We start from the raw sequence: 25256 nt of genomic DNA on the forward strand, positions 1-25256 counted from the left end.
GAGGTATTTGTCTCAATATTCTTGGGGTCTGCCATCCTTATTTCTTAAGTATTTTTTAGTTCACTTCAGTCTGCCCTCTGCCTCTATCATTCTGCTGCAATGACAGTCACCAAAGCCCCCCTGACCTGTCTGCCAGTTTAACATCATGGACTAGTCCTCTCTAGAAACATTTTGTGCCTTGGTTTCTATAATAATGCAGAATCCCAGAGTGTTCCTTTTTTCCCTTGGTTTTATTGATTTTTTATTACTTAAAAAATGAGTTTGATTTATGCGAAAAATATATATAAATGTATCATATAAGAGCCGGTTGCAGTATTAAATAGGGCAGTCAAGAGAGGTGTTGTTGAGAAGGTGACTTTTAAGCAAAGATTTGAAGGAGGCAAGGAGTGTAACCATGAGGATATCTGGGGAAAGAGAGTTTGGGCAGAAGAATGGCTGTTGGAAAGGCCTTAAGTTAGGAATATGCCTTTGGAGTTGAAGGAACAGTGGAGAGGCCAGTCCCACTGGAGAGGAAGGGGAAGTGGAGTCATAGGAAGAGATGACACTGGTAAAGGGTAGCGCCAGATCATTCTGATGAATTTCTGCTTTATGTATTTTGAGGTTATTTCATTGGATCTAGAGTACAATTTGACATATGTCTTATGGATGAATAGAACGTTTTGTCCTTATCTTGTTATTCTTGTTTTTAGTGCTTTTTCTCTTAAAATTTATTTGGTCTGAAGCCAGGCACAGTGGTATGTGCCTATAGTCCCAGCCACTGGGGAGGCTGAGCTGGGAGGATTGCTTGAGTCCAGGAGTTCGAGTCTAGCCTGGGCAGCATAACAAGACTCCCATCTCTAAAAAAGATGTATATTTATTTGGTCTGACAAATAAAAAGTAAGTTAACAACGTGAATGACTCTTAAAAGTATTAGGCTAAGCTTAAGAAGCCAGACATAGAAGCTTATGTTCTATATGATTCCATTTATATAACATCCTGGAAAAGGCAAAATTCTAGGGACAGAAATCCAATCTGAAGATGTGGGGGCATTGGAGGAGGGATTGACTGCAAAGGGGCACAAGGAAATTTTGGGAGCAATGGGAATGTTCTATGTCTCAGTTGTGGTGATGGTAACACCACTATAAACATTTGGTAAAACTTGCCAAATTGTACCCTTAGAAAGGGTAAATTTTACTCTATGTAAATTATACCTTAATTTTAAAAATCATTAAAAGACCCATTTGGTGGCCAGGTGTGGTGGCTCACGCCTGTAATCCCAGCACTTTGGGAGACTGAGGTGGGTAGATCACGAGGTCAGGAGATCGAGACCATCCTGGCCAACATGGTGAAACCCCATCTCACTAAAAATACAAAAATTAGCTGGGTGTGGTGGCATGTGCCTGTAGTCTCAGCTACTCAGGAGGGTGAGGCAGGAGGATTGCTTGAACTTGGGAGGTGGAGGTTGCAGTGAGCTGAGATCACGCCACTGCACTCCAGCCTGGGCGACAGAGGGAGACTCTATCTCAAAAATAATAATAAAAAAAAAATACAACAACAACAACAAAACCCATTTGGTGTGACGTTAACCTAACTATCCCAGCTTCCTTTTGTTTTGTATCCACTGGCATATTTTTTTCCCTATTCATTTCATTTTAACCTATTTGGTACTTATATTTTAGGTAGTGTTTTTTTGTAACAGCATTTAACTGGAGTTTTAAAAAACCATATGATTTTAAACTGTCACAGTTCATTTATGTTTCTCGTGATTCTTGATATCTTTAGAGTTGTTTTCTTCCTCTTACTTGTTAATTTCTGTCTGTCCTACAGTTTCTGTTTCCCATCTTTGACTAACTTTCCACTTTTTTTACTTTTTTTGAGACAGAGTCTCACTCTGTCGCTCAGGCTGGAGTGCAGTGGCGCCATCTCGGCTCATTGCAACCTCTGCCTCTGGGGTTCAAGCGATTCTCCTGCCTCAGCCTCCCGAGTAGCTGGGCGCGCTCCACCACACTCAGCTAGTTTTTGTATTTTTAGTAGAGATGGGGTTTCACCTGTTGGCCAGGCTGGTCTCGAACTCCTGACCTCGTGATCCACCTGCCTTGGCCTCCCAAAGTGCTGGGATTACAGGTGTGAGCCACCACGCCTGGCGTAACTTTCCACTTTCCACTGTGTTTGGTCTGCCTTTTCAAGAAAAGTCTTGATGGGTTGAAGGTATCTTTGGCTCCCTGATTATTTGATAATGGAGTGTGAAATTCTGCATCCAGTGGTGTGAAGAGAACAAGAACTCATTGACTGGCTCCCGGCCTGAAGATTTTCTGTTTGGCCTTACGCTGAGTTTTATATACAGCATGTCTATATGTTGGGTCTACTTTGTGTGTTTTGTGTTTTCAAATGGCCTTTGAAGGTCAACTCTTTTTTTTTTTTTTTTTTTTGAGACAGGGTTTCGCTCTGTCACCCAGGCTGGAGTGCAGTGGCACAATCGCAGCTCACTGCAGCCTCGACCTCCCAGGCTCAAGCGATCTTCCCACCTCAGTCTCCCAGGTAGCTGAGACTACAGGTGTGCGCCACCATGCCTGGCTAATTTTAAAATTTTTTTTTGTAGTGACAGGGTCTTCCTGTGTTGCCTAGTCTGGTCTTGGATCCTCTTTCCTCAGCCTCCCAAAGTGTTGGGATTATAGGCGTAAGCTACCGCATCCGGCCTAACAGTACAACTCTATAACGACAAAATGACACAAAGAAAATTTAATGAAATTAGTGAAAACCTAGAGTAGGATGTGGTGCAGATACTCATTATTTTGTAGTGGAGAATGGGAGATTAGGGCCCGGTTGGTTTTGTTCCTTTTCTTTGAAATTTTACCTTTAGAACCAGTAAAAAAAAAAAAAGTTTTCTTTTAAATAAAGTTATACATTTTTCTTTACACTTAGAAAAAGGATGATGAATTGGAGACTTCCGAGGAGTTATTTCTTCCACCTGGTTTGTTGTTTTTTTGGGGAGGAAGGGGCTTGGGGGAAGTGGTGCTGAAGCTTTCACTCAAACACCAGGCCACGGCTCTGTGTGCCTTATTCATCTTTGTGTCCCCAGCAGGACCTAGAATAGTGCCTCACTGCACGTAGTAGCAGCTCAATAAATATTTGCTGAGCTGAAAGAGTCTCGTGTTCCTGCTCTTCAGTCGCCAAAACTTCTGGGTGGGTGATGTTGCTGGTTTACGTTCCCTGCCGCCTTGACTCCTGAGATGCGATAATTTGAGGACCACAGAGAAGAGGGGGCGCCCTTTATCACAACCACCTTGTGCTTGCAAGGTGAACCACCAAGAGTGTGCTGGGGTCCCACTGCCTGCACAGTCTCTGTGGCTTCATCTGTTTTTTTTCTTCATGATTGATATTTCTGTGTTGAATGCTTTTCACCGACTGTTCTTTTCAAATCCTTGCAGCTTTTAAGGTTAATATTGGAATCAGAGAAGAATTGACACATAAATAAGTCTTGTTTGGGAAAAGAAGGTGTAAAGTCCGTGTACTTCAACTCTGCCAGAAAAGAATGTTACTTACCCTCTAAGAATAGGTAATATCTCATTTATACTAGGTGTTCAAATTCCCAAGTGATTTTTGAATCTTAGGATTGAGTGTCTCCTTGAGGACATTAGGATCACTGGAATGCTGCCCCTTCGACATGGGCACTGGATCCCACAGAGTGATGTCATAACTGTATGAGGGCTGCTGAACTAGACCAGCAAGAACTGGGTCAAGGCTGTTCCCTAGTCATGCATGTATTTGAAAGTTCCATCTTCTACTGTGGAAATTGAATTGTCATTTATTTGCATTCATTTTCTATTGCTGTGTAACAAATCACCACAAACTCAGGGCTTAAAACAACACCATTTATTAGCTCACAGTTCTGTAGGTCATAAGTCCAAGATCACATGACTGACTTTTCCCTTCAGGGTCTCACAAGGCCAAAATCAAGGCTCTGGCAGGACAGCATTCTTATCTGCATACACTGGGGAAGAATTCGTATCAAAGGTCATTCAGGGCTGGGCACAGTGGCTCACGCCTGTAATTCCAGCACTTTGGCAGGCTGAGGTGGGCAGATGGCTTGAGTACAGGAGTTTGAGACCAGCCTAAGCAACATAGCCAAACCCCATCTCAACAAAAAAATACAGAAATTAGCTAGGCATGGTGGCGCATGCCTGTCATCCCGGTTACTCAGGAGGCTGAGGCAGGAGGATCGCTTGAGCCCAGGGAGGTCGAGGATGCAGTGAGCTGTGATTGCACCACTGCACTCCAGCCTGGGCGACAGAGGGAGACCCTGTCTCAAAAAAAAAGAAAAAGAAAAAAAAAGTCATTCAGGTCCTTAGCTGAATTTAGTTACTTGCAGTTGTAGGACTGAGGTGCCCATTCCTTGCTGACCATCAGCGGGGGTCCCTCTCAGCTCCTTAAGCTTCCCCCTGGCCCCGACCCCTGCATTCCTTCTCACGGTGCCCCCTCCACCTTCGAGCCAGGAAAGGAGTGTCGGATCTCCCTGTGATTTGAATCTCTCTGATTTTCTCTCCTGCCACCTGCTGGAGAAGGTGCTCTGCTTCCAGGAGGTGATGTGATGCTAATTAGACTGAGAGACCACCGCCCCCCACCCCCGCGCCGCCCGATGATCCCCTTTCTTAAGGTCTGCTGTGGTACACGACGACATACTCAAGGGTGTGGCACCTTGTCATATTCACAGGTTTTAGGCATTGGAGGGGGGCTAGAGTGAGAGGGATGTCATTTTAGAAATTCTCCCCACAGTAGAAAGACTCTCTCTAATGGGCCAGCCATGGTGGCTCAGACCTGTAATCCCAGCACTTTGGGAGGCCGAGGTGGGAGGATCACTTCACCTTAGGAGTTCAAGACCCCCATCGCTATAAAAAAAAAATCAAAAAAATTAGCCAGGCGTGGTGGTCCGATTCCATTCTTTAAAGGAGTCGGGGAGGTGATGAGTGACTGGATTGGAAAGAATATGCAAAGTACTGGAGATTACAGGCCCAAGAGTGATTTTGAACCTGACAGCTTGCATCTTTCCTTCATTCAACAGATATTTCCTGAATCCTACTGTGGGCCAGGCACACACTAGGTGCTGAGTCTCCAGAGGTTCACAAAACAAGACATGATCTCTGCCCTCATGAATATGTAGTGACACATAGCAGTGCCATAAAGGGAACAATTAGGATGTTATGAGAGAGTGAAAGGAAATTTACTGTAGCCTGGGAGATGAGGGACATTTGGACTGAGATTTGGCCTAGGAATTTGGCCACCTGGGTGGAAAGTCCAGGAAGAGAATGCTGGGCAAGTAGATCAGCAAAGGGTCTGACTATCCCTTGGTAGGGTTCTAGAGAGGTATTTTGAGGGATGTCCATTGAACATATTCTTTTTGGAGCCTGCCTGCCTCCTGCTGAATTCCTGCCTTGTGATTTGTCGTGTCAGAACACTTAGAAATAATGCTCTACCCAGCTCATGCCTCTAATCCCAACACTTTGGGAGGCCGAGGCTGGAGGATTGCTTGAAGCCAGGAGTTTGAGACCAGCCAGGACAACATAGCAAGACTCGATCTCTATTTAAAAAAAAAAAAGGAAAGAAAGAACACTCTAATATACTGTAGTCCCCCATTCATTCAAGGTCCTGTGTAGTCCTTTCTGGTCTGGAGCTTTAGTAAAAGGAGGCAGTGAGTGGGCCAGATTCAAACAGGGAATGATGCCAGTAGCGAGAAAGTGAAGAGGCTTTTCTGGCGCACCTGTACAGGTTGTGTTCTGCATTCCTTGGGGGCCAGCCCCATGGAGATTCCTCCTGTGCACAGTGGAGGTTGACGGGGATGCTCATCTCCTAAGCGGCAACAGTGTCCTATGCACTCATAATTCAGGGTCAGGGGATCTCAGGTCATAGGACAAATCACAGGCTGCTGTCTCTGTTCAGGGTACCTCAAGCCATCAATGGCCGCGTTGAGCAGGTGAACCCTTCCCCTCTGAACTCTCTAGCTCTCTTTCAAGTTTGGGAGGGCATTTGAGCACTCTTCTCAGCTAAGCCCAACATACAGCCTGGAAGTAGATTGGACAAGTCACCATTTACTATACCTTCTCTCTCAAGGTGAGTTTTTTTAGTCTAATGAAATTGCCACCTTTGAGAAGGTTGCTCTGTACTCTAGGGTGAGCAAAAGGAAATTGTTTGTCTTCCGGAAGTCTTTCTGTAATTTAGAATGGACTTGGCAGCGGTTTTATTTTTACCTTCCCTGTCATTTGTGAGGCTGGCAGTCCAGAGGTAGGGTGTGGAATGGAGCCGTAAATTGCGCTTGCAATGACCAGAAGGGGCCCATTTTAACTCTAATTGTGCCTTTCCCGGTTCACTTCTCCTTTTACCCGCCCTCTCCTTTTTTTTTTTTTTTTCTAATCCACATTTGAGTGGGGAGGAATAATTGAGGAGGGTGCAGGTGGGAGTAGGTTTATTTATTGGTGCTTCTCTGGGTGGTGGACACTGTTTCTTTTCCCATTACGGCTTCCTTTTTTATTTTTTCATGCTTCTATTTTAAGTGCCTGTTTCTTTCTGGTTCTGTCTTGCTGGAAACTGGCCCAGCTCCACTGAATTTTTTTTCCATGCAGCTATTAAAAGACAATGACCAGTTAAGAGTGTGCTCAGAGGAAGGACAGACTTGAGGTGGGGAGCCCTCTTGGTTCTAGTAATCCTAGGCAAATACTGCTTACCCGGATTGGAATGTGAGAGGAGTTTTATTAGGCAATTTTACTTTTTGTGCCTGTTTTATAGGAGGAAAATCAATAATCAGGTTGTTTTGTTTTGTTTGTTTGTTTTGAGACAGACTTTTGCTCTTGTTGACCTGGCTGGAGTGCAATGGTGTGATCTCGGCTCACTGCAACCTCAGCCTCCAGGGTTCAAGTGATTCTCTTGCCTCAGCCTCCTGAGTAGCTGGGATTACAGGCATTCGCCACCATGCCTGGCTAATTTTGTATTTTTAGTAGACACGGGATTTCTCCATGTTGGTCAGGCAGGTCTCAAACTCCCGACCTCAGGTGATCCACTCACCTCGGCCTTCCAAAGTGCTGGGATTACAGGCGTGAGCTACCGCGCCTGGCCCTTGTTTTGTTTTTTTGAGATGGAGTCTCGCTGTGTCACCTAGGCTGGAGCGCAGCAGCAGGACCTCTCTCAGCTCACTGCAGCCTCCATTCCCCAGGCTGGTCTCGAACTCCTGACCTCAGGCAATCCAACCACCTCGGCCTTCCAAAGTGCTGGGATTACAGGCATGAGCCACCATGCCTGGCCAATAATCAGTTTTTATACCTTGAAACTTCTCTTTTGCTGAACTTGAATACCAGTGGGCCTGAATCTGGGGTCAATGAACCTCCCTTTCATATTCTGGGCCTCTTTTACCAAGACAGAAAAGTATGCTTGGAACCTGGTATCCAGCCAGCCATGAATTCTCTTTTTTTTTTTTTTTTTGGAAACAGGGTCTCTTGCTCTATTGCCCAGGATAGAGTGCAGTGGTGTGAGTGTGATCACAGCTCACTGCGGCCTCGACCTCCCCAGCTCAAATGATTCTCCCACCTCAGCCTCCTGCATAGCTGGGATCACAGGCACTTGCCACTATACCTGGCTAATTTAAAATAATTTTTTATGGAGACGAGGTCTCCCTGTGCTGCCAGGCTGGGTTTGCACTCTTGGGCTCAAGCAGTCCTCCGCCCTTGGCCTCCTAAAGTGCTGGGATTACAGGTGTGAGCCGCCACCCCCGGCCTAGCTATGAATTCTCGGCATTTGGGAGAGATATGTCCCTAGTCTTTATAGAATCCTACATGTATTAATTTAGAAATGTTTGTAGAGTCTTGAATTTTGCCTGAATCACATTCCCATCCACATTCTTGCTGTTTTTTTTTGAGTATACCCTCACGCCATACCTGCCTTCTACAACTTTTGCTCACTTTTACATTTTCTCCACAAATGGCTTTTTTAAATTATTAAGTTACTATAATTTACAAACAGTAAAATTTACCCTTACTAGTGTATAGTTCTGAAAGTTTTGACAAAAGCATACAGCCAGGTAGCCACTATTGTAATCAAGATACAGAAAGGCTGGGCATGATGGCTCATGCCTGTAATCCTTGCACTTTGAGAGGCCGAGGCGGGTGAAGTCCTGAGGTCAGGACTTCAAGACCAGCCTGGCCAACATGGTGAAACCCCGTCTCTACTAAAAACACAAAAATTAGCTGGGCGAGGTGGCAGGCGCCTGTAATCCCAGCTACAAGGGAGGCCGAGGCAGGAGAATTGCTTGAACCTGGGGGAGCAGAGGTTGTAGTGAGCCGAGATTGCGCCACTTCACTCCAGCCTGGGTGAAAGAGTGAAACTCCGTCTCAAAAACAAACAAAGCAACAAACAAACAAAAGATAAAGAAAGTTTCATCACCCCAGAAAGTTCCCCAGTGCCCCTTTGTAGCCAGCTCCTCCTTGTACCCGTCGCTGCTGGCAAGCATGGATCTGTATTCTTTCTCTAAGTTTGACCTCTTCTTGAATATCTTAAAAATGGAAATGTACACGTATAGCCGTTGGTGTCTTTTACTTAGCATAATGCGGTTGTGATTTACCTCTGTTGCTGCATGTACCAGCACTTCATTCCTTTTATGCATTGAGTTTATTCCACTATGTGTATGTACCACAGTTGGTCTACTCATTCACCAATTGAAGGACTTGGAGTTGCTTACAGTATTTGGCGATTACAAGCAAAGCCTCTGTGAACTTTTGCATACAGGCTTTTATGCAAACATGTTTTCATTTCTCATGGGTAAATACCTAGGAGAGGCCGGGTGTGGTGGCTCATGCCTGTAATCCCAGCACTTTGTTTGGGAGGCCAAGGAGGGTAGATTGCTTGGTCTCAGGAGTTCGATATCAGCCTGGGCAACATGGTGAAACCCCTTCTCTGCCAAAAATGCAAAAATGAGCTGGACATGGTGGTGCACACCTGTGATCCCAGCCACTTGGGAGGTTGGGGTGGGAGGATTGCAGGAGCCCAGGAGGCTGCAGTGAGCCATGATCACGCCACTGCACTCCAGCCTGGGTGACAGAGTGAGACCCTGTCTGAAAATATTAATTTTTAAAAATACTTAGGAGTAGGATTGTCAGTTTGCATGCTAAGCATATATTTAACTTTATAAGAAACTGCCAAACAGTTTACAAAGTGGCTGTGTTCCCGCCATCAATGTATGAGAGTTCCAATTACTTTGCATCCTAATCTGGACTTATTACCGTAAGTTGTATAAAAACTCTGTCCATTCTTTTTGTTGTGAGAGACAGAGTCTCGCTCTGTCACCCAGGCTGGAGTGCAGTGGCACAATTTTGGCTCACTGCCACCTTGGCCTCCCGGGGTTCAAGCGATCTCCTGCCTCAGCCTCCTGAGTAGCTGAGATTACAGGTGCCAGCCAGTATGCCTGACGAATTTTTGCATTTTTTTTTTTTTTTTTTTTTGAGACAGAGTCTGGCTCTGTCACCCAGGCTGGAGTGCAATGGCTCGATTTTTAATAGAGAAGGGGTTTCACCATGTTGGCCAGGCTGGTCTCAAACTCCTGACTTGAAGCAATCCGCCTGCCTCGGCCTCCCGAAGTGTTGGGGTTACAGGCGTGAGCCACCACGTCCAGCCTAAAAAACTTTGTCCATCCTGATAGATATGTAATGATATCTCATTGTAGTTTTAATTTGCACTTCCCGAAGAACTTATGATGTTGAGCATCTTTTTTTGTGCTTATTTTCCCTCTGTAGATCTTCTTTGGTGATATGTCTGTTCAAATCTTTTTTTTAGTCGGGGTTTGGCTCTGTCGCGTAGGCTGGAGTGCAGTGGCGTGATCTCGGCTCACTGTAACCTCCACCTCCCAAGCTCAAGCCATCCTCCTGCGTCAGCCTTCCAAGTAGCTGGGACTACAGGCGCTTGCCACCATAACTAGCAAATTTTTGTTATTTTTGTAGAGACAGGGTTTTGCCATGTTGCCCAGGCTGGTCTCGAACTCCCGACCTCAGGTGATCCGCCTTGCCTCAGCCTCCCAAAGTGCTGGGATTACAGGCATGAGCCACCACACCCAGCCTCAAATCTTTTGATTATTTAAAAAATATTGGGGTTGTTTTCTGATTGCTGAATTTTAAGAGTTCTCTATCAATTCTAGATAAAATTCCTTTATCAGATATATATTGTCAACCATAAAAGTCACAAACTCTATAAATTTAGAAGAGAGAGCTTCATTTCTAAAGGGGGGTACCATAACCTGCAGGCAGGAAGTGGAGCCTCTACCTGAAACCAAAAAGCAAGCATTTCAAGGGAGGGAAAGATGAGACAGTAATTTACGCTAAACTGGTTGGCTAAGTTTACATATTTATCAGGTTATAAGAGAAGCTATAAATATTTATGAAGGGGACACACATGCATGTGTCATAAACTAACACGTTTGTTACATGTGTCCCTTGTTGCCCTTTGAGATGGACACTTAATATTTAAATGTATTACTGTTAGACCCTGTCCATCAGAAGGTGAAGCAGAGGACAGAAAGATACTGAGTGCACAGCCTCCGTGGCCTGGCCAGAACCACACCATAGTCAGTGGCCTCTTATCAGGAAGGAATGCTGGTCAGTTGCTGTGTGGAAACCACAAAAGGGAAGGCAGCGTGAGGCCATTGGTTGAAATCAGCAGTGAACAAGTCTTTTGAGAGGGTTGATTTTTGTTCAACACTGAGGATAGAAAGACTTATGGTGGCTAGGGAAGGAGGGGGTGTAACGAGGTGTCTCTGACCTCGCATCTCATCATGGCTGGGAATTAAGGTTTTTAAGGTTTCTCTGGCGTCTTCTTGGCCAAGAGGGGGGGTCCATTCAGTTGGTTGAGGAGCTTAGGATTTTATTATTATTTCTCAGTATTGTGGACTGTCTTGTCATTTTTTTGGACAGTGTCTTTAGAAGAGCAGGAGTTTAAAAATTTTGATGAAGCCACAAAATGCTTTTTAAAAAAATGTTTCACATTTTATTTATTTATTTATTTATTTATTTATTTATTTATGGAGACGGAGTCTTCCTACATTGCCTGGGCCAGTCTCAATTGATCCTCCTGCCTCAGCCTCCCAAAGTGCTGGGATTACAGGCATGAGCCACTGCACCTAGCCTCATTTTATTAGATATTTTTGCTTTCTACAAATTTCTTCCCTATTTCCCCCTCTCCCTAGCTCCTTACAACCATCATCCCGCTTTCTCACTCAATTAGTTTGGCTACTCCAGGTAACATTTAAATGGAACCACACAGGATTTGTCTTTTTGCCACGGGCTTCTTTCACTTAGCAGAATGTCCTCGAGGTTCATCCATGTGGTAGCCTGTGTCAAAATTTCCTTCCTTTTTAAGGTTGAGTAATACTCATATGTATGCATATACCATACTTTATCCATTTGTCGAGGATGGGTTGCTTCTACCTCTTGGCTATTGTGAATAATGGTGTTGTCTACCTGTGTGTGCAAATATCTCTCCTGAGGTCTTGCTTTCAGTTCCGTTTTTATTTATTTATTTATTTATTTATTTATGAGATGGAGTCTCGCTCTGTCGCCCAGGCTGGAATGCAGTGGTGCGATCTTGGCTCACTGAAACCTCCGCCTCCTGGATTCAAGTGATTCTTCTGCCTCAGCCTCCTGAGTAGCTGGGACTACAGACATGCGCCACCAGGCCCGGCTAATTTTTCTGTTTTTAGTAGATATGGGGTTTTGCCATGTTGGCCAGGCTGGTCTCGAACTCCTGACCTCAGGTGATCCACCTGCCTCAGCCTCCCGAAGTGCTGGGATTATAGGCATGAGCCACTGCACCTGGCCAAGGTTTTTTTTTTTTTTTTTTTTTTAAACCAAACAAACAAAATCCTGTTTTGTTTAATTACTCCACATGAACTGTTGCAAAGGTGACAATGGTCAGCGAGGCTGCACTGAGGTGACACTGTCACGTGGTCAGCCAGGCTCACTCACCAGCAGGTGGCTTCCCCAAAGCAGCATTGTGTGCTATGATAGAAATTTGTGTCTCAGCAGAATTACAAATCACAGCATTTCCACTAAGGTGGAAGCTCCTTGAGGTCAGGGACTCTGCTTTATCTCTAGAATGGGGCCTAACACTCAGAAAAGGATGATTGAGTACATTTCAGCGGCCCTCATGAAGGGCGAGGCCAGGTGTCCCATGACACCCAAGGCTCTGGCTGTCAGGGTGTAGCTGAGGATGGAGGCCAGGGCTTTGACCATCAAAGCTTAAATGCCAAGTGTCAGTGAGCAGCTCTGTCCTGGGGACCTCATCTGTGTCAGAACCGCTTTGGGGAGCGTGGGTCCTGGTCGTGGCTGGCCTGCCTTCAGGAGGCCTCAGTTCTTGAGAGAGGACCTTGAGTGAGGACACACCGCATCCTGAGAAGGGCGAGCTACAAAGAGAGCTGAATTTCTGTAATGAGTTGACTTAAAACCATTTGTGGAGTTTGGCCTGACTGGCACTGCCATTCTAACTGCTTTCTGCCTGCCCTGGGGGCTGTATAACTCGTCCCCTCCCCCTAAATGGTGAGGGGGCTTGGGCCAAGGTTGAAGTCATGGGCAGAGCCGAGCCTGGCTGTCTCAGCCATCACCCCGCATTTGTCTGGGTGCTATTTTGGCCCACGATGTGTGGTTTCAGCATCTGGGCCAGCTTTTCATCACAATATGATCCCATCTTTTATGGGTTGAGTGAGTTCTCCAAGAGAGGAAACTGCTAAAGAGAGGAGTTGCCTCAGATGTTGAGGCCTTCTCTTCCTTTAAGCATCTTATTTTAAAGGTAACACAAGAGCCAAAAACTGGAAACTCCAGATTTAGGGCAAGGGGAGAATCTGGGGAGAGGGGATGTGTTGTTTGTGTGTGTGTTGGGGGGTGGTGGCTGGCCGCGGGCAGGGAGGTGGCAGTTCATGCAAAGTGGTCCCAGCTGCCCCTAGCTTAGGGCTGATCCCGCCCTGCCCAGCCCATCATTCAGGGTAAGCCGCTATCATTAGTGGTTAAGTGTTTCTGAAAGTATTCTCTCTCCATGCTGACCACATGCCCTTTCTGGGAAGGGAGGGCGGGGCCAGGGAGTAATGGGACCCACCCTATTGTCATGCTCAGCTGCTCTGCAGAGGGACAAGGAACCCGGGGCTGGAGTTGATCATGGACAGGTCTGTCTGAGGGGTTGACAGTGCACGTTTTGCAGGTCCTGCAGCTCCCTGAGGGGTCCAGCTTGCTCCTGGGGGCTGCAAGTTCCAAATCAGAGAGGCTTTTTGTCCTAGTAAAGGGATCCTTGGCTGAAACAAACCTTCTATTAACCAGTTTTCTCCCTCAAGCTCTCTGCCCTCAACACATACACATGTGCACACACACACACACACACACAGACATACACACACAGATATACACACATACACACACACCAGCTTGCTGAGGGCTGCCTGCCTTTCCCTTTGGAACTCATTTGTGCTCATTCCACTTTTCAGGAGGAGCTGTGGTGAAATGCTTAAGGTGAACATTTCTTCCCATGAAGTGGGAGCTTTGAAATATTCATCTTTGACTGAGGTGTGGTTGACAGCTTTTTGTTGTTGTTGTTGAGACAGAGTCTCTCTCTGTGTTGTCCAGGCTGGAGTGCAGTGGCACAATCTTGGCTCACTGCAACCTCCACCTCCCGGGTTCTAAGTGATTCTCCTGCCTCAGCCTCTGAAGTAGCTGGGATTATAAGCGCGCACCACCATGCCTGGCTAATTTTGTATTTTTAGTAGAGATGGGGTTTCGCCATGTTGGCCAGGCTGGTCTCGAACTCCTGACCTCAGTTGATCCACCTGCCTCAGCCTCCCAAAGTGCTGGGATTACAGGCATGAGCCACTGTGTGCGGCCAACAGCTTTTGATTTATGAAATTAGCTCAGGGAAAAAGTTAAGATGGAAAAAGAGAGTCCACATTGAGTCTTTATTTCCACAGTTCAGTCGTACCCTGTCTCCATTGCCATGCAGTGTTTAGGTGTGAGGGACTCCAGAGTTTGCTACGTTTCTCCCTTTTTCTCCTTTTTTTTTTTTTTGTTGGGGATTGGGGGCAAGAAAAGCTTAAATTTTTTTTTTTTTTTAAACAAGGTCTCACTCTTTTGCCACGCTCTCAGGCTGAAGTGATCCTCCTGCCTTGGCCTCCCGAGTACCTGGGACCACAGGGGCATGCCACCACACCTGGCTAATTTAAAAAATTTTTTTGCTAGAGGTGGGGTCTCCGTGTGTTGCCCAGGCTGGTCTCAAACTCCTGGGCTCAAGTGCCATCCCATCTCAGCCTCCCAAAGTGTTAGGATTACAGGTGTGAGTCACTGCACCCAGCCAAAAATTCATGTTTTTTTCCTTACTCACAAGTATACAAGCTCAATGAAGGAAGCTGGAAAAATCTAGAAGAGCACAAAAGGGCTTCTGTATTCCCAATATCCAAAGATAATGACGATTAAGATTTTGGTTTATGTTCATCTTGTCAAATTCTGTTTCTTACTTTAGAGAAGGTAGCTGGTCTGGGTGGTTCATATCCCTCAAGGAGCCTCCTGTTGATCGCCCCAACACACTGGACCAAAGACTCCCAGCAGGGTTGTTCTGCTGGGGGTGGATCCTCCCAGTGGGGAACTTTCTATTATAGCTCTTAATTTCACCATTGTCCCAATGACCAACAAAAAAATAGCCCAAGAGGAATTCAGCTTGAGTTCAGGCTTCCTGTCCCATCTTCTGACCTAAGAGCCTAGGCTCTTGACATTAAACTGCCTGTACATGAATCTTTGCATCATTTGGCTTACTTTCTGTAGAGCTTCTCTGTGTCTGTTTGCTTATCTGTAAAGCGGGGATAATAATATTAATGTACCTTTAGGGTTCCCATGTTAAATGAGAAAATACATGTAACGTGCATAGCACACACAGTGCCTGGAACATAATTTTAGAGTTCAGTGAATATTATATACTTCTGTAGCCATTATTATTACCTTTATTTATTTATTGGCCTTTTTTTTTTTTTTTTTTTTTTTGGAGACACTCTCACTCACTCTGTCACCCAGGCTGGAATACAGTGATGTGATCTTGGCTCCCTGAAACCTCTACCTTCTGGGCTCAAATGATCCTCCTACTTCAGCCTCTTGAGTAGCTGGGACTACAGGCATGCACCGGTAGTGCAGCTAGTTTTGTTTATTTTTTGTAGAGGCAGTGTCTCATTATGTTGCCCAGGCTGGTCTCAAACTCCTGGGCTCAAGCGATCCTCCCGCCTTGGCCTCCCAAAGTGTTAGGATAACAGGCATGAGCCACTGTGCCCAGCTACCTTTATTGTTGAGAGTAGTTTTATCGCCCCATGTTGCATGGTACAAATTGTCTCTGGGTCTCTGTTTCTCTGTCTGGAGAGGGGTGATCTTTTCTTCACTGGATGGTATTTGAACCATCTCACAGTTGCAAAGTAGTAGATGCTTACTAAGTAGTAGAAGAGCCTCGTTTGGTGAAACAGATGAACCGAAGGACAGGGAGGCTTAGACATTTTCACTGAGTGGGCAAAGTCAAGCTGCAAAAAGAACTTGAGAGCACATGCTGCCTGTTGCCTTGTGTTCTCTGAAGATGCCTGATAGGTTTTCTGCTGCTAAATTCCACACTTTTCTTTGTGATTTGGGTCCATTTCTGCATTGCTTCTCATTTACTTGGATGGATTGTTGAGTCATCTTTTCTAGATAAAACATGTCTAGGCCAGGCATAGTGGCTCATACTTGTAATCCCAGCACTTTGGGAGGCTGAGGCGGGAGGATCGTTTGAGCTCAGGAGTTCGAGACCAGCCTTGGCAACATAGCAAGACCCCATCTCCCCAAAAATAAAAAAATGAGCCAGGCGTGGTGCTGTGCGCCTGTAGTCCAGCTACTGGGGAGGCTGAGGTGGAAGGATCACTTGAGCCCAAGAGTTTGAGGCTGCAATGAGCTATGATCGTGCCACTCCAGCCTGGGCAGCAGAGTGTGACCCTGTCTCTAAACAAGCAAGTGAATGACAACAACAAAAAGTGTCAACATATGCATTGACTGAAAGTTGTTTAATGCCCTTTGACTTTTATTGCCAAGGGAATCATCTTTCTAGCTATAGAGAAAATTGCTTTGGATAAGTTTTGAGCTCTTCTTGCCTAATGGGGGAAATATTTCATCTGAGCCTGTCCAGTGATTCTTGTTTATTTGTAACATTTGAGCCCAATAAAAATAATGTGATGGTCACAGGATATTTTGCCAATTATTTCAGATGTAGGGGCAATTCACTCTGGATTGGTTTACTTGAAGTGGAAAAGTTTACACAAAGTTACCTTCTGAGCTTTTACCAAAAAGGAAACTTCCCTGGGTCTCTCTGCTTGGAACCAGCTTCTGTTGAGTCCAAAACTAGAGGGGCTATTAAAGGTCTTGTTTCCAATAAATGGCAGGAGAAGAGAATATGATGACTTAGGTAGGAAACACTTCTGTCCTTTTCACAGTGACTTATGTCTGTCTGCTTTCTACTTTGAACCCCCAGGACGCACAGACATTTGGGTGCTTCAGCCAGAACAACCCCAGCAACCGGCGAGCAAAGCCCCGGTGCTCGGAGCCGGCACCGCCAGCCCGTCAAGAACTCAGGCCACAGTGGCTTGGCCAATGGCACAGGTGAGTGATGGCACCGCACGCCAGCCTGCACTGAAGCTGTGGGCTCTCACCTGTTCTAACGTGGACACGGGATCCTGCCCACTGTGTCAGAATAGAGGGTGAGCGTCAGAAGGCTCTAGGACTAAACTGGATTTGAATCCATCAGTCTTTCTACTGACCCATCTTCTTCTCTCTCTGGCATATTCTGTACAGCCAAGGTTATTCTCCATATGACTGCGCTCTTCTAAAATACTCATTTGCACAGAAATAAAAAGTCTTGTCTTTCTATAAAGACAATAAAAAGAAATGTCTTTTTTTTTTTTTTTTTGAGACGGAGTCTCACCCTGTCGCCCAGGCTGGAGTGCAGTGGCGCGATCTCGGCTCACTGCAAGCTCCACCTCCCGGGTTCATGCCATTCTTCTGCCTCAGCCTCCTGAGTAGCTGGGACTACAGGCGCCCACTGCCACGCCCGGCTAATTGTTTGTGTTTTTAGTAGAGACAGGGTTTCACCGTGTTAGCCAGGATGGTCTCGATCTCCTGACCTCGTGATTGCCCGTCTTGGCCTCCCAAAGTTCTGGGATTACAGGCGTGAGCCACTGCGCCTAGCCTTTCTATTCATTTCTTATCTGCATTGGATTTCATGTTGGGGAGGATATCTCATTTATACATAGCATATTTTTTATTTCCTTCACGTAAGGGAATTATCAGACTAAGGAAATATAGGACTAAGTATTGTTGCTAAGAGCTGAGTCAGATGATGGCACCACTGGTGAATGGGTTGAGATGCTGACTGGGGCAAAGCCAGGTAACTACTTGGGGGTGTGCAGGGGCCATCCCGACGGGGGCCCCATTTGAGAGGAGACAGTGCCGTCCACGTGCGCATGGAACTTCCCCACACTTGGCTCTGCTTCCCCGTAAGTGAGACGGGAAGGACCTATTTCAAAACAACTCATTTTCCGTCCTGCTCTCCCTCTCTCTCATCAGGACAGAGTCAAAAAGGAAAAAGAAAAAACAAACCCATTCATTTCTATAAACTTCTCAAAGATTGTCAAATCTTTAGAGACTGCTGGTCGTTTGGTAGTTTGTCTTCATTTCGGGCAGTTGGGCTGGGACGTAGATGTTTCGCTTGGATGAATTGTAGGTAGAGGAATGCAGGTGTTGAAATTTGGTAAGTGACGCTGAGATGGTTTTCTAGTGCTCGTGACAGCAGAGGTGTGGCGTAAAGGCCAGGAGACCCAGAGCAGCGTGGCTTTTCACGGAAGTGTTGTTGTGGCATTGTTAAGTGACCTCTGTGACAAACTTACTGAGTGGAAGAAATTGATTTGGGTTCCTTTGCAATACGCTTCAGTTCTGTGGCAGCACCATATGGGGGCTTCAGAGTCCCCGTGGCTGCTGCTGTTGCCTGGGTACCCTGTCATCTTCAGTGGACCGCAAGATGGAGTGGTCTGTGTCCTACAAAGCGCACTGTGAGTGCAGTGGCCTGACCTCCTCCCTGAAGTTTGGGAGCTGCCTGAAGGACTTGAGTGAACTGACTAGCCCACCCTGAGCCTTGGGGAAGAGGAGGAGCTGCAGGTGGGGAGTCCCAGGGCTGCCGTCTCAGCTGCCTGGCGCCCCTGTGCCACCCACTGTATCCTTGTGCTGGAACATCCGGTGGTAGCTGAGCCTGGCCTTCCTGTCTGTGTGAAGGAGACAGCAAAGTGATGGCCGTGAGCCATAGTATAGAGAACCATAGGCAGCTCTGCGAGCATTTTTCTCTTAGAAAACTCAGTGGCTTGTGGAGGAGGGCAGTGTTTACAAATGGGGACGGGGGACTGGCTTTTAGGAACCAGCTGATTCCCAGGTGCCATGGCAGAGCTACTAGCAGCTTTGTTCTGCCAGATGCCTGTGTTATTGAGATCATGGTTTCCCACAGCTACCTCTGCTTTTCCTATAAAAACTATTGGTGAATTGATTTTCTTTGGTGATGGTCCTTGAGTCACTCTTGGACATTTCAATAGAGCTGTATTTCCCCTACATTTATTTTTAGGTACCATTACTTATTGTCCTTATCTCTAGGAACGTTATGTTCTAGCAGACAAGGCAGGTGCCAGCCGTGTCTTCAAAAGCCAGGTGTCTCTAACCTTGGACTGCCTTGGAAGTGTTTCATGGTGGTGTCTCTCAGTGCCCAAACCTGTTCCTAAGATCCATCTCTGAAGGGCAGTTGTATTTTAGGGATTTCTGCCCACTCCAGTGCTGAGGGCTTGATGTCCATCTCTCCCCTTTCTGCTGTGATGGTGGTTCACCTTTACCTCACAGGCAGCCTGTACTTTATATAACGTCTGCCCCAAGGGTACAGAACAGTGTCACCTTTGCCGTAGGGAGCAGGCAGAAGCTCCCCTCTTCAGCAGCGCAGGACCAGAGGGGGGTCGAGGGTGTGAATGAGGACATCTTCATCCCTCAGGCTGCTGCTGTGAGAATTCTGAGGACCAGTTCCAAGATGGTGGTGGTGGGGAGCTCTGCCTCCTGGAAGAGTTTCCACAGACTTGCGAGATTTATTTAGCAGCCTTTTTTGGCTGCGCACTGCAGTTATGCATGAAAAAGAAATTTGAGGCCAAACCGGAGCTGGGTTCCAGGTGGTTTTTTTATGTTGTCACAACCATAAAGTATCCATTTTTATAAAACAAGAGTGAATGGCAGCCTGTCTGTATAAATATTATATTTCTAAGTTTTAGAAGTGGTGGAATCAAGAAACAGACTAATGGCATAGCCCTTCATTGAGACTTGTATGGGATGATTTACTTGCTAATTCTTTATTGAAGACTTTACCCCCAAATTTTACATATTTTACTTCTTCCCTAAATGTAATTTCCATACACATCAGTCAGAAGTTGCATCAGCCGTGGTCAGATTCCGATTCTTCATCTTTAATGCGTTTAAGGCCCAGTGACTCGCTAGGTCTTAGTTTTCTCATTTATAAAATTAGGGCAAAAATTGGGCGTGGTGACATGCATCTGTAGTCCCTGCTACTCAGGAGGCTGAGCCAGGAAGATCGTTTGAGCCTAGGAGGCAGATGTTGCAGTGAGCTGAGATGGCACCACTACACTCCAGCCTGGGCAACAGAGTGAGACCCTGTGTCAAAAAAAAAAAAAAAATTACAGCAAAAGTATATATCTCATAAGTTGTCATAAGGCGTAAATTACAGACACACCTTCAAGATATTATGGGTTTGTTTCCAGACTATCACAATAAAGTGAATATCACAAAAAAGCAAGTCACATGAATTTTTTGGTTTCCCAGTGCATATAAAAGTTATGTTTACACTATACTATAGTCCATAAAAGGTACAACAGCATTATGTCTAAAAAATGTATACACTTTAATTAAAAAATACTTTATTGCTAAAAATGCTAACAATTATCTGAGCCTTTAGCCAGTGGAAATCTCTTCACTGGTGGAAGGTCTCTCCTCAATGTTGATGGCTGCTGACTGATCAGGATGGTAGTTGTTGAAGGTCAGCGTGGCTGTGGCAATTTCTAATAAGACAACATGAAGTTCGCCGCATCAGTTGACTCTCCCTTTCATCAAAGATTTCTCTGTAGCATGCGACGCTGTTTGATAGCATTTTAGCAACAGTAGAAAACCTTTCAAATTTGCAGTCAATTCTCTCAAACTTTGCCGCAGCTTTATCAACTAAGTATATGGAATATTCTAAATCCTTGTTGTCATTTCAACAATGTTCACAGCATTTTCACTAGAAGTTGATTCCATCTCAAGAAACTGCTTTCTTTGCTCATCCATAAGACACAACTCCTAATCTATTCCAGTCTTCTTATGAGATTGAAGCAGTTTAGTCACATATTCAGGCCTACTTCTTATTCTAGCTCTCTTGCTATTTCCACCACACCTGCATTTCCTTCCTCCACTGAAATCTTGAACCCCTCAGAGCCATCTATCAGGGTTTGAGCTTCTTCCAAACTCCTGTTGTGTTGATATGTTGACCTCCTCCCATGAATCACAAATGTTCTTAATGGCATCTAGAATGGTGAGTCCTTTTTAGTTTTTATTTATTTTGTATTTTTTTATTTTTTTGAGATGGAGTTTTGCTCTTGTTGCCCAGGCTGGCATGCAGTGGCATGAGCTCAGCTCACTACTGCAACCTCCGCCTCCTGGGTTAAAGCAGTTCTCCTACCTCAGTCCCAGGAGTAGCTGGGATTATAGGCATGCACCACCACACCCAGCTAATTTTTGTATTTTCAGTAGAGATGGGGTTTCATCATGTGGGCCAGTCTGGTCTTGAACTCCTGACCTCAGGTGATCTGCCTGCCTTGGCCTCCCAAAGTGCTGGGATTGTAGGCTTAAGCCTTTAGGAGGTTTTTTAATGGGTTTTGGCCACATCCATCAGAGGAATCATGATCTAAGGCAGTTATAGCCTTATAAAATGTATTTGGTTTTTTTGGGGCATGTTTTTTGGGTTTTTTTTTTTTTCGTTTTTTGTTTTTGAGATGGAGTCTCACTCTGTTGCCTAGGCTGGAATGCCGTGGCATGATCTTGGCTCACTATAACCTACACCTCCCGGGTTCAAGTGATTCTTGGGCCTCAGCCTCCAAAGTAGCTGGGATTACAGGCATCTGCTACCACATCCGGCTAATTTTTGTATTTTAGCAGAGACAGGGTGTCATCATGTTGGGCAGGCTGGTCTCAAACTCCTGACCTCAAGTGATTCACTTACCTCGGCCTCCCAAAGTGCTGAGATTATAGGCGTGAGCCACTGTGCCCAGCCATAAAATGTATTTCTTAAATAGTAAGACTTGAAAGGCAAGATGACTCCTTGATCCATGGGCTACAGCATGGATGTTGTGTTAGCGGGCATGAAAACAACATTAATCTCCTTGTAAATCTCCATCAGAGCTCTTGGGTAACCAGGTGCATTATCCATGAGCAGTAATATGTTGAAAGGAATCTTTTTTCCTGAACAGTAGGTCTCAACAGTGGGCTTAAAATATTCAGTAAACCATGCTGCAGACAGATGTGCTGTGATCCAGGCTTTGTTGCTCCACTTATAAAACACAAGCAGAGTAGATTTAGCATGATTGATAAGGGCCCTAGGATTTTCAGAATGTTAAGTGAACATTGGCTTCAACTTAAAATCACCAGCAACATTAGCTGCTAAGAAGAGAGACAACCTGTCCTTTGAAGCTTTGAAGGCATGAACTTCTCTTTATCTATGAATGTCCAAGATAGCATCTTCTTGCAATAGAAGGCTCTTTCGTCAACATTGAAAAGCTGTTGTTTCGTGTGGCCAACCCCGTCAAAGATCTTAGCTAGATCTTCTGGATAGCTTGCTGCAGCTTCTTCCTCAGCATTTTCTTCACTTGGACTTTTATGCTGTGTTTGAGGGATCTTTCCTTAAACCTCATGAACCAATCTTTGCTATCTTCCAACTTTTCTTCTGCAACTTCCTCACCACTCTCAGCCTTCATAGAATTGAAGAGAGTTCGGGTCTTGCTCCAGATTAGGCTTTGGCTTAAGAGAATGTCGAGGCTGGTTTGATCTTCTTTTCAGACTACTCCCTATCGCTTTCTCCCTATCACTTTTCTTGGTAAGGCTGTTTTACTTTCTTATCACTCAAGTGTTCATCAGAGTAGCACTTTTAATTTCCTTCAAGAACTTCTCCTTTGCATTCACAACTTGGCTCACTGTCACAAGAGCCCCAGCTTTGGCCTGTCTTGGCTTTCAACCCACCTTCCTTATCACTAAACTTAATAATTTCTAGTATTTGATTTAAAGTGAGAGACATATGACTCTTCCTTTTGCTTGAACACTTAGAGGCCAATGTAGGATATAAGGAGAGAGAGAGAACAGCCAGGCGGTGGAGCCGTCAGAACACACACAATATTTATTATTAAATTTGCTTTTTATTTATTTATTTATTTATTTATTTATTTATTTATTTATTTATTTATTTATTTATTGAGACGGTGTCTCATGCTGTTGCCCACGCTGGAGTGCAATGGCATGATCTTGGCTCGCTGCAACCTCCGCCTCCCAGGTTCAAGCGATTCTCCTGCCTCAGCACCCCCAGTAGCTGGGATTATAGGCACATGCCACCGTGCCCAGCTAATTTTTGTATTTTTAGTAGAGCTGGAGTTTTACCATGTTGGCCAGGCTGATCTCAAACTCCTGACCTCAGGTGATCCACCCGCCTCAGCCTCCCAAAGTGTTGGGATTACAGGTGTGAGCCACCGTGCCCAGCCCAAATTTGCTATTTTATATGGATGGGGTTTGTGGCACTGCAAAACAATGGCAATATTAATATATCAAAGATCACTGGTCACAGATCTCCATGATGGATATAAATAACAATAACGAAAAATTTTAAGTTGGAAAAGTTTGACATATTCTGAGAATTACCAAAATGTGACACAGAGACATGAAGTGAGTTCATGCTGTTGGAAAAATGATTGAGAAATAGACCTGCTGGATGTCAGGTTGCCACAAGCCTTCAGTTTGTAAAAAATCACATAGTGCAACTCAACAAAACAAGGTATGCCTGTATATAAAACATGCAGAGTGTTTGGCAGGGTGCCTGGCACAGAGCTTTTATCTTTATGAATAATTTCATGGAGTTTTAATTATGCAGCATGAATATATACATTTTTCACTTCATTTTTCTTTTTTAAAATTTTCTTATAGAATGTGGGTCTCATTTTGTTGCCCAGGCCGGTCTCCAACTCCTGGCTTGGATCGATCCTCTTGTCTCGGCCTTCCAAAGGGATTGCATACGTGAGCCACTGCACCCAGCCTGTTTTTATACATGGTTTCATGTATCTATGTGCTCTTCTTCTTTGCTTTTTAAAAGTGACCTCATACTATTTTGCAGTTAATGTTCCATAATTCATCTAACCATTCCTTAATTCTTGTGTATTTCCCTGTTACAAAATTCTGCTGTAAATACCTGCATATAGCTTTGTTTCTTCTTGAGTGAAATTCTTAAGACAAAGGATGTGAATTTTAAAAATGAGCTCTAGTGTGTATTAGCAGACCGTCTTTCTAAGAGGATCAATCATATATCCAAAGTAGTATAAAATACTCATAAAGTGGTATATGAGGTTTATTTTTTCTGCAGCCTTGTAAATATCAGTTTATAATTTTTTGCTAATAGTATTAAGTGCCACCTCATTGGTTAAAAAGTTTAACCTCGTTGCGTTTCCTCATTTACTAGTTGCTTAACTATTTCTTTTTTCTTGTGTCTCTTTTCATAGTATTTGATCATTTGTCCTTCCGAGATTTCGAAGTTTATTTTAGAGGTTTATATAAGTTCTTAGTATATTCTAGGTACAATTTTAAAAAACTGTAGTGAAAAACACATAACATGAAATTTACCATTTAACCCATTTTTAGGTGTGTAATTCAGTGGCATTAAGTACAATCACAATGTTGGGTAACTATAACCACCAGTGTCCATTTCCAGAACTTTTTCATCATCCCAAATGGATTCTCTGTATCCATTAAACAATAACATTTCCCCCCAACCTGCCCGCCCCCCGCCCGCAGCCCACGGTGACCCCTATTCTCCTGTTTCTGCATTTTCTTATTCTAGATACCTCATATAAGTAGACTAACGTGTCCTTTTGTGTCTGGCTTATTTCACTTAGTGTGGCATTTTTGATTCATCCATGTTGTAGCGTGTATCAGAATTTCCTTCCTTTTTAAGGCTGAATAATATTCCATTGTATATACATACCACATTTTGTTTCTCAGTTCATCTGTAGATGGACATTTGGGTTGTCTCCACCTTTTGGCTGTTGGAATAATGCGGCTGAGAACTTGGCTGTACAAGTATCTGAGCCCAAGATTTCAGTTCTTTTGGTTGTATACCTAGGAGTGGAATTACTATGGTAATTTTGTATTTAACATGTCATGCCCATGCTAATGGGCATGACGTGTATAGCTGCAAATTTTATCTGTTATATTTATAAGTTTTCCCATATCACTGTTTTGCATTTTATCTTACTTCTGTGAGTATTGCAGAAAAGGATTTAAGAATTTTAAAAATAATTAGGCCTGTGCATTTAAAAAATGTGTATAATTTCGGTTTTTGCGTCAATAATGTAAAAGTTCTTGTCTATAAAATGAGATACTTTTTTTTTTCTTTATGGCCACATTGGATCTGCACAGATAAATACTTTTTTCTGTTTTCGCTTGCTTTCTTCATGATGTTATGTTATCAAAATAAATATCCCATTGGAATTTATAGTGTTATATGTGTCACTATAATATATAACTATAAATATGTATTTATACATAATATATATTATATAGACATGTACATAATATATATTATATAGACATGTATATAAAATGAGGACTGGGTCTAAATTATTTTCTATGCTGGGATCCTATTATCACAAAGACATTAAACAGTGTCATTTTTTACTGTGATTTTTTTTTTTAGTGTTGATCACTTTTAACATTCTTACATACAGTGAGAATTTGTTTCTTGTTTTGAGTGAGTCCCATATGATTTTTATTACTGATGTGTTATCGTATTTTCTTTAATGTCTGGAAGAGCTAGTTTTGCCTTTTTTTTCCTCCATGATATTCTTTGATCGTTCATACATTTTCAAAACAAATTTCAGACTTTGAATTCTTTGAAGC

General features: G+C 44.2%; 1 protein-coding gene across 2 annotated transcripts in view; it reads left to right on the forward strand.

Annotated features, from left to right (window-relative positions):
- The window catches only part of WWP2 (WW domain containing E3 ubiquitin protein ligase 2), a 177397-nt gene that overhangs the window by 91690 nt on the left and 60451 nt on the right, over positions 1 to 25256 (forward strand). For both annotated transcript variants that reach the window (NM_001279559.1, XM_055364249.2), the window contains one exon: positions 16513 to 16640. In NM_001279559.1, the coding sequence (NP_001266488.1) occupies positions 16513 to 16640 (128 nt within the window). The remainder of the gene's footprint in view (positions 1 to 16512; positions 16641 to 25256) is intronic.

Source organism: Gorilla gorilla, chromosome 18, assembly GCF_029281585.2.
Source record: "Gorilla gorilla gorilla isolate KB3781 chromosome 18, NHGRI_mGorGor1-v2.1_pri, whole genome shotgun sequence".
NCBI classification, from domain to species: domain Eukaryota; kingdom Metazoa; phylum Chordata; class Mammalia; order Primates; family Hominidae; genus Gorilla; species Gorilla gorilla.